Below are 9469 nucleotides of genomic sequence, written 5' to 3'. Positions count from 1 at the left end.
AAAAATAACATAATATAAAGTATTATAAACTTAAAACGGGCCGGGTCGGGCTCGGACCTTGAATGTTCAAGCCCGAGCTCAATCAATATTTTAAATGGGCCTAATTTTTTTGCTCAAGTCCATTTTTCGAGACTAATATTTTTACCTAATCCTTCACAAATTTCAGATCGACCTTCAGGCCTAGGCAAGTAGCCGATCCATGAACAAGTATACTTTGCTTTCTTCACTAGATTTTGTTTTACATTTTAGTCCTGTCAAAAAACCTTTTCTTTATCATTACAATATTTGGAAAAAGGAAATGGGCTGATATGGTTTAAACCTATGTTTTCTGAATGTTGACGAGAGCTCTAATTTGTATTTATGAGACTGAAAATTTTGAAATCTCAAGTTTTAATCTCTTCTTGTGTAATTTGTTTGAGTTCTCTTCAAAATTAGTCTAGCTTAAATCTTGCTTTGTGTGGGCTTTATTTATGTTAGAGTTGTGTGACCCAATTTTAAGAAATTGCTTGCAAGTTAAGTTAAACAAATATATATTTTCTTTCTAGAAAATTTAGTATTTATTAGTATAATATATTTAACATTTATTAGTATAGTTTATTTGACTTACTAATTTAGCCTATAAATAGGCTCTTTTACAATCTTAGAAATAATACACATTAGATTAGAACTCATAACACATTCAGAAAATTTTGTGTTTACGTTTTGAGGGTTCTTTGTTTTTCGGGTTTTCGGGGTTTAGTTTTATCTCCATCTTTTGTACTCTTCATTCTTTTGTCATTATAGTAAAATTATCTTTACCCGTGATTTTTTATCCTCTTTGGAGAGATTTTTCCACGTTAAATTTGTGTGTTCATCTTCTCAATTTCTTCTGCTATTTTTACTTGTTTGTTGCTTAATCGAGACGATCCTAACAATTTAAATATATTTTAATATAGGTCTAGATATATTTCAATTATCAATTTGATGTTTTGTAATAATTGATTCTGATATAGTTACACAATGCATGTTATTTGTAATTGCAATTCCGATTATACTTGTAACATAAAAAAAAAATTGTATATTCGCATTACACTTGAAAGAATCTTTTATATTGTATTTGTATTTAAGTTGCTAAATTTCTATATTATAATAATGTGTTTGATTGAGTTAGTGTTACCTATTAACTGAGTCTCAATTAGAGGTGCTCATGGGTTAGGTCGAGTCGAGCCTAAACATGATATTAACATACTTTATGCTTGCTCAATCTCGACCCAACCTGAAATATAGGCCTAAAATTTTGTTCAAACCTATCCATATTTGCAAAAAGACTAACCTAATCCCTTTTTAGGTCTACACCTATATTATTATTTTTTTAAATATTTATTTTATTTTATTTTAATATTTAATAAATTTATTTTTATTTATTGAAAATTTTTATATAGTCGTCTTATCATTATTTTAATGTTTACATTAGGGTAGTATTATATATCTAATATAGATTTTTTTAATGTGCTATAAATTACAAAATATATAAAAATAACATAATATAAACTATTATAAACTTAAAAACGGGCTAGACTGAGCTCGAACTTCGAATGTTCAAGCCTGAATCCGGCCCATATTCTAAATGGGTCTAATTTTTTTTCCAAGCCCATTTTCGAGCCTAATATTTTTACTCGAACCCTCTCAAATTTCGGACAAGTAGCCGAACTCATGAACAAATCTAGCCCCAACTCAGTTGTAAAATTACCAAGCTCATTCCTTAACAAATATTATTTTGAGGGTATTTATATTTTTTTTATTGATTGATAAATCTAGAAAAATATATGCTCTCATGGATTTGAATCCAAAAGATCATAATCTTTACCATCTCAACCAAAACCACATTTAATTTCGATATAATAATTTATTTAGCCCTCCAACTTTACATAAAAAATCATTTCAGCCCTCGTTTAAATTTTCTCCAACCTAAAGTCATATCCTCACATGCTAACTTCTTTAATTGAAAACTACATGAGCTAGTCAAAGAATGAATTATGTACTCTTTAATCTTTGAAATCTTATTTATTTAAATCAATGGAAAAAATTACACCCTAAAATCATCTCAAATCCCTAATTTTAAACATAGATGTGATTTGTGTGAACTTTGGGAGGGATACCCTTTAATTACTCTAACAAATCAAGATCCTATGAAAATCTCAAGAAAAATCAAAATCCATGACCAACATAGAACTTCAACTTTACAATGGGGACATGTTTGTCTTTTGGTTTACATGCGTGTGAAAAAACCTAGACAAGCTTTTTTTCATCACTATATTTTAATTAAACAACTACATGGGTATATATTATTACGTTATTCAAGGGGAATTTGGGAAATATAATAGAAATTCAATCTTCCACTTTAAACTTTTGGAAATTGTAGATTAATTTTCAATTTGATTGGTGGGTCAATTCATCTAATTTAATTAAATAAAATTATTAAAATTACATAAAATAAAATAAAAAATAGTAAACCCAATTTAATTGTTGATTCAACTGATTCTTTTAAACGGATTCAATCTGGATATACCCATTCATAAGTCAATTGATTCAACCTCTCTTTTTTAAGATTAATGTACAGATAAAATTCAAGTTCAGTTGATCCTAATTTTGATTAAGATTTTGATAAATTTACTATTCAAATACAATGGGAACAAAACAAGAATTCATTTAATTGTATCTTCTTTTTGGAATAAAAAAGAAAATTCAAATATTTTAAAAAGTAGAGAGATTTGAGATTCATCAATCTCAAAATATCCTTGGTGTAGGGTCAAGATTAGCCCTTCCACTCATGATTTGCGGAGTATAATTAATAGGGGTCTTCTGCTATGAATTAATAATTAAAATGAGATCAAAATTATTCCTAGTGTAAAGTCCAAGTATATCATACATAATTCTGTTCAGAAAAAGCATATGATAGTTCATTAATGGTTTAAGGTCATCAATGGTGGATTCATATATAATATTAATGATGGCCAAAGTTTTTAGATTTATTACTTCATTATTATTTTTTACATTTCTTTTGTCCTCCACTATTAAATGATTAATACAAAGATTACGATAATTGATACTTTTAAAATTGATATAATAATTAATTTAATACTTAACGTTTAAATGTTATGTCAATTTGATCATATTTTTATAAATTTAACTTCAATATTTATAAATTATGTCAATTTAATTTTAATTTTGAAAGTTTATAATAAAAAATTGAAGTAAAGCTTTCATATCTTATCATAGAAATATAGAAATCAATGGATTTAAATCAATTATAGAGTTGTTTATAATCTAAACTTGCTTAAAAAGTGGTATTCTTAGGATGATCCACTATCCTAATAAATATCCACCTATTTCACATAGTAGAATTGAATCGTGAGTTCAATTTCTGAATTTTATTCTGGGATATTAAACAATTTAAGGGTAGTAAAAGGATTTATGAATACTTAAAGCGCATATTGCTTGTTGATGTGTGGGGTTAATAAAGAGACACGAAGGGGGATATAGTGGAACTGGTGGAGGCTAGTTCACATTGAGACTAAAGGCAACGAAGGTGAAGGCTGAGAGTAAAGTGGCAGAGTGTAAGCAAGAGTGTTGAAGAGTCAATCATTTCCTCCTTGTTCTAGGGGTTATTTATAGGCAAGGTCCTGTGTTAGGTGATATTAACGTGGTAGATTCGTTATTAGGCCATCATTGTAAGGTGCGTAGGGAGGATGTTTGTGATGGGACGTGTTGTCATTTCCTTTGAATTGTGGTACGGAATAGTTGAGCTCACATAGGGTTCAGTAGCCTCAAAAGTCATGTTCTTAATAGGAGATCAAGTGCTTGGAGGAACGAATGATGGCATCCTTCCTAGAATGGGTGGCTAACTTCTTTGGGAGGCTTCATTTCGCATGGTCGAATAGTTGATTCAGGAGGCAACGCTTCTGATAATCACTCAGTCTGTAGCGGGTGGAGATTACTCTTCAATAAGTGGCCTATTGTGATATCACGTGTCTAAAATTGATGGCTCATTCTTTAGTCTCCTTCCTCAATCCCAGAAATTTGCTATTATCTTGAACTATATTATAAGCCCCCTTAACCAAAAAGATGTTACCCTAATAAAGACACTTAAATTTATGTTGAATTTATATTTAAGTAAAATATAGAGATGAATTCATTAAATAATATGTATTTAAAATTAATTATAATTATTTAGAAGGTTTTAATGGAAAAGAATTTGATAAAAACATAAAAGAAAAGAAATAAACCAAAAATGAATTAAAATTAAGTTAAAACTATGTATTTGCATTTAAAATATTAAAAATAAAAAAGAAACAAAAAGTAAAAGAGGGGACAAAAATTAATATAATTATCACTAATGATAATATTTTTAAAATTTTGAATTTCGTTTATATAAAGACGCACCCTTAATATATGGTTCCTAGCATGGTGATCAATTCTACACCAATTTCGCTCATATCAGTCGGTGCATATCATTCCAATGTTAAGTCAGAATAATCAACCTTTTTATTTTCACTAGTGAAAGTTCTTGTCTATATTGATTGTATTGATTCGTTCCAGTCAATTTTGGTCACACCAACCGGAACATGGTGCACTAGCTGGCGTATGAATAATGTTAAGAAATATAAAATTTTTAATTGTTTACTATTATGCTAAAAACTTAATTGAAATGAAAAAGGATGTTAACTTACTTTCACATTTAAAAAAATATAAAATATAATATAATTAAACCCGAGTTAAATCTTTAAAATTTCATATTGAATGATGGATTTTTACTATTAATTTTAGATTGATTTGAATGGTTTTTTTATTTAATGAATTTATTAATGAGTAATCTATATAATCAATGAATATTTTATATTTATATATTTCTATAAATTAAATATATATTTTTTTAAAAATCGAATAGATAAATACCAACACGTACCAATTCCAGTGAAAAATATTACCTACTTATTTCCTAGACAATTGTATTTGACTTTGGATCACACTAATTAAAAACATAAATTACGCAAAGCAAATAATTAAATTTCTAAAGAAAAAGAATTAAAAAAAAAACAAGTTGGAATTTAAAATAAAAAAAATTGGTAAAATGAAAAGGTCAAATATCCAGCTTTATAAAAGTCTTCCTTGCCGTCTTAACTTTTTTCTCAAATGGCATAATAACTTTTTTGCCCCCTCTAACTTTATAAAAAAGTCATTTTAGTCTTTAATTTATTTATTTTATCTTTTTTTAGCTTTTGAACTTATATTATTTTGTCAAAACATCTCTAAAATAGATGAAAAAAATTAACGTTTGTTAACTTTACTGACGTGTTATCCACGTGGTAATCTACGTACATGCTAAGTCAACAAAGTTAAAAAAACTTAAGTTTTAAAAAATAAATGACTGGCTAAAATGATTATTTGGTAAAGTTAGAGGGTGAAAAAAATAAGTATGCCATTCTAAATTTTCATTTAACTAAAAAAATATATACGTACCAGTAGTTACTCTCTTAATTTTTCGTCTGTTTCTGTCAAAATCCGTACATTGTCCACTAGATTTGTTCAACTTTTATTATATTATTTTGATTTTCATATATATTTTCCCTATATAATTCAAATCAACCCCTACAAATTTAAAGTATCGAAAGCGCGTGAAAAAGGAAAATTTTCATTGCTAATGATACCATGAATTCCCTGTACAACTGATGTTTTCACTGATTTATTACTATAAATCATGATCCACTGCTCTTCATTTTCCCCTCTTTTCTCTGTTTTTCAGTGATGATTTCTTGGATCGTTTTCCTTCAAAACCATGATTTGATTTGATTGATCAAGTTCTTCAACAAAAACCCATCAACGAATTCCTTTCGCTTCCTGTTTATTTTTGAGTTTTCGTCGAGTTTTGGAGCATGGGAAAAAGCAATAGTAGCAGAGATTGGACTCAGATCTATGCCATTTACGGCATGGATCAATGGCAAACACTGGTTTTCCTTTTGTGTCACGCTGTTTTCTTCTCATTACTATCTATTATCTTCCTTTTCTACTTCGGTTCCATCTTCCACTTCTTCCAAACTTTATTTCCCAGCCCCGGCGCCGCCCGTTTCGCAGCCGGGTTCAGCGGCGCCGTCACCTCGATTTCGGCTGTTTGCTTGTTCTTCGCTGCGGCCAACTTTTTGTACTCCGCTGGCCCGTTGCATTACGAAATGGCGCAGCGGATGGTGGGGTCGGTTTATGATTGGTCGTCGGTGAAGCTGGCGCTTGATATTGGATGCGGCAGGGGGATTCTTCTCAACTCGGTGGCGACTCAGCTGAAAAAGACTGGTAGTTCGGGTCGGGTTGTTGGGTTGGATCGTTCTAAACGGACTACTTTGTCCACGCTCCGAACAGCCAACGTTGAAGGTTCGTAGTTCCTGAATCATTTCCTAAAACTACCATAGGCACTCTTAACTGTATTTTGTTTTTTTTTTAAAAATAAGTGAATTAATTTTTATATCATAAACTTGAAATTTTTATCTATTTTTATTTTTAAAATTCACGATGTTAATCATTATTTTTTATTTAAAAAATAAGTGAATTAATTTTTATATCTTAAATTTATGAGTAAATTAAATTATTTAATTAAAAATTTTATCAATTTTTATTGTGAAAGTTAATATTGTTAATGGAATAACAAAACAGTTTCTCATAACGTGCTACATGTATCTTATAATGATGTAAGTAAATTATTTTTAATAATAAAAATAAATAAAATTTTTAATTTAATATATAAAGATAATTTTACTTATTTTTTTATTTAAAAAGATAAAATGTAACCGACTCTATTTACATTTAAAGTATATAAATTTATACATGAAATTAATTTTAATGATTAAAAATGGGAAATTTGAAACAGGTGTGGGGGAGTATGTAACGTGCAAAGAAGGCGATGTGAGGAGTTTACCATTCGAGGATAACTATTTCGACGTGGTGGTTTCAGCCGTGTTCGTCCACACGGTGGGAAAAGAATACGGCCATCGCACGGTGGAGGCGGCAGCGGAGAGAATGAGGGTGGTGGGGGAGATGGTGAGGGTCCTAAAGCCCGGCGGCGTTGGGGTAGTTTGGGATCTACTCCACGTGCCGGAATACGTGCGGCGGTTGCAGGAATTAAAGATGGAAGATATTAGGGTTTCCGAGCGTGTAACTGCCTTCATGGTTAGCAGCCACATGGTATCATTTAGGAAGCCTAGTCAGCATGTTGTGGGTCCCGGTGAAGTACGGTTGGATTGGCGATGCTGACGTGGAAATATCAAGCTTAAATTATAGATAAAACATTTACTTATTTAAATACGATACTTAGGGGAAAAAAACACTAAAGAAAATTATAGATAAAATTTAGAGTTTCTTTTATTTATTTAAAGTCTGGAGAGACGAAGCCAAACCAGATGATTTTGTTGGAAATATACTACTTAACTTATGTAATATGATATATATATATATATGTGCTTTTTTTTTCCCTCTTTGATACATCCATGGCAAATAAATAAAAAATTATTATATATTTTCTTCTGTAATTGTTGATATATTTTTTTAAATTACAATAATAAGACAAAACTTGAATAATCAACGCGACTGACGCAATTTGAAACTAAGCCATACCTGAGGTGATGAACATTGTTGTGGGTTCGTAATTATTCATATTCTGTTATGATTGAGATGATGTATTTTCATTATTTTTTTTAATTTAACAATTTGTTTATATATTTTTATTTATTTTTCTTACATTTTTATGTATGGGCCCTAATCTTAAATAAGTACTTAGAACCGTTAAGCTAAACTTTTTTGTCCAATCAGAAGCTGCCATGTTGCCATTCGTTTGTAATTTTTAAAATTTTACAATAAAATTTTAAAACAATTGGAAAAAATAAAAAAATATTTTTAATTAAATTTATTTTAGTAATTAATATATATTTTTTATTTTCTGCTCATTGCTAGATGTGAGAGTTGAATCGAATTAAGTGAAAAAATTTCGAGTTAATTGAGTTGACGAGTCATATTTTATCATCCTAACTCAATTTAAAATTTTTTCAAATCGAGCTAAGTAAAACTATTCGAGGTAAATTAAAACATTGAACATGTCAAATTAAATTCTTCTTACAGTATAACTAATTTCATATAAGAACACATAATTTTGAAACCGTATATATATATTTTTTAAAAAATTTAAGTAAAATAAGAAAAAAAAGAAGAAGATAGTATAATAAACTTAAATTATTAATTAACTTATTTAAGTACCTAAAATTATTTTACGAATTTTTAAAATTTTAATTTTTTATATATTCTCTAGAATTTTTTTAAAAATATAAATTTTAAAATTTTTTTGAAAGAGTGTTTAATTTGCTTATTTTTTAAATTGTTAAATACTAAAGAATATTTACACCAATTTATTATTTAAATTGTAGAATTTAACTCGACTCAGACTCAAACTATGAACTAATTTAAAAAAATTGAATAGTTCAATCCAATTAACTCAAAATTTAACTTTTTTTTAAAAATAATTTTAAATTAAATCGAATTTTGCTTCCGTCTTCACTTCCTAATTTCCAATCTGTTTCCATCTACCAAATCCAGCTTTCTATTTCCCAACGATTGAATTAGGGTTTAGTTGTTGTCAAAATGGCATCATAGTCCTCTAAATTTTCATTCTTTCACAACACATCCATCCCATCTTCATCTATTTCCACCCTATAGAAGAACTCCCTCCTAAGCTCCAAGAAACCCTCAAGCTTTTCCAATCAGTTGGAGAACCCAAAGGCAAGCACCAACAGCTGATGTTTTAACAAATATAAAAACAAGTTGATAATATTATTTTGTTTTGGGGTTTTAGGGTTTCTATTTTGAAAATCAATTTGGGTTTCTAGGGTTCCCAAATCGATTGCAAAATAAAAATAAAGTGATTACGGTCTGAAAACAAACTAAAATCCCAAGAATTATTTGCTTCTTGGGAAGATGATGGAATCGAAAATGAAAAGTTTGGTTTTGATTACCGAAAGCAAACCAATCGGAAAGGTTACGGGGAAGAAGATGGAGTTCAGGAAGAATTGGCAGTTTTTCTTTCAATTTATTACATTAATTAAAAATATTTTAATTTTTTTCCCATTTTTTTGTTAATTTCGTGTAAATATTTTTTAAAAAAAATACAGGTGAATGGTGACATGGCAGCTTCTGATTGGAAATAGATTAGGAGATAATTTTTGAAATAAGAAAAAAACTTTAATATCTCTACTAATATCAAGGGCACGTTCTGCCGTGCATAAAAAACACTTTTAAAAGAAAAGTTGTGCAGAACAAATTGCTTTTGGCTGAAAATTTTAGCTTTTTAAAAGTACTTTTCAAAAGCACTTCTGAAAAAGAGAACCTAAAATTTTTAGTTTTTTCTCTCTTAAAAATATTTTTAGTGCTTAATTATTTTTTCACATTTCTAATAAAA

The 9469-nt window shown here is 28.8% G+C and overlaps 1 protein-coding gene across 1 annotated transcript; it reads left to right on the top strand.

Annotated features, from left to right (window-relative positions):
* The first annotated feature begins 5523 nt into the window (after positions 1–5523).
* LOC107903541 (uncharacterized) lies at positions 5524–7504 on the top strand. Its single transcript, XM_016829613.2, has 2 exons — positions 5524–6402; positions 6896–7504. Exons 1-2 carry the CDS (start codon positions 5913–5915, stop codon positions 7276–7278), a joined length of 873 nt encoding a protein of 290 aa, XP_016685102.1. The 5' UTR covers positions 5524–5912; the 3' UTR covers positions 7279–7504.
* The last annotated feature ends 1965 nt before the right edge of the window (positions 7505–9469 follow it).

This window comes from Gossypium hirsutum, chromosome D05 (genome assembly GCF_007990345.1).
Source record: "Gossypium hirsutum isolate 1008001.06 chromosome D05, Gossypium_hirsutum_v2.1, whole genome shotgun sequence".
Taxonomy (NCBI): Eukaryota; Viridiplantae; Streptophyta; class Magnoliopsida; order Malvales; family Malvaceae; genus Gossypium; species Gossypium hirsutum.
This window is presented reverse-complemented; position numbering and strand designations above follow the sequence as displayed.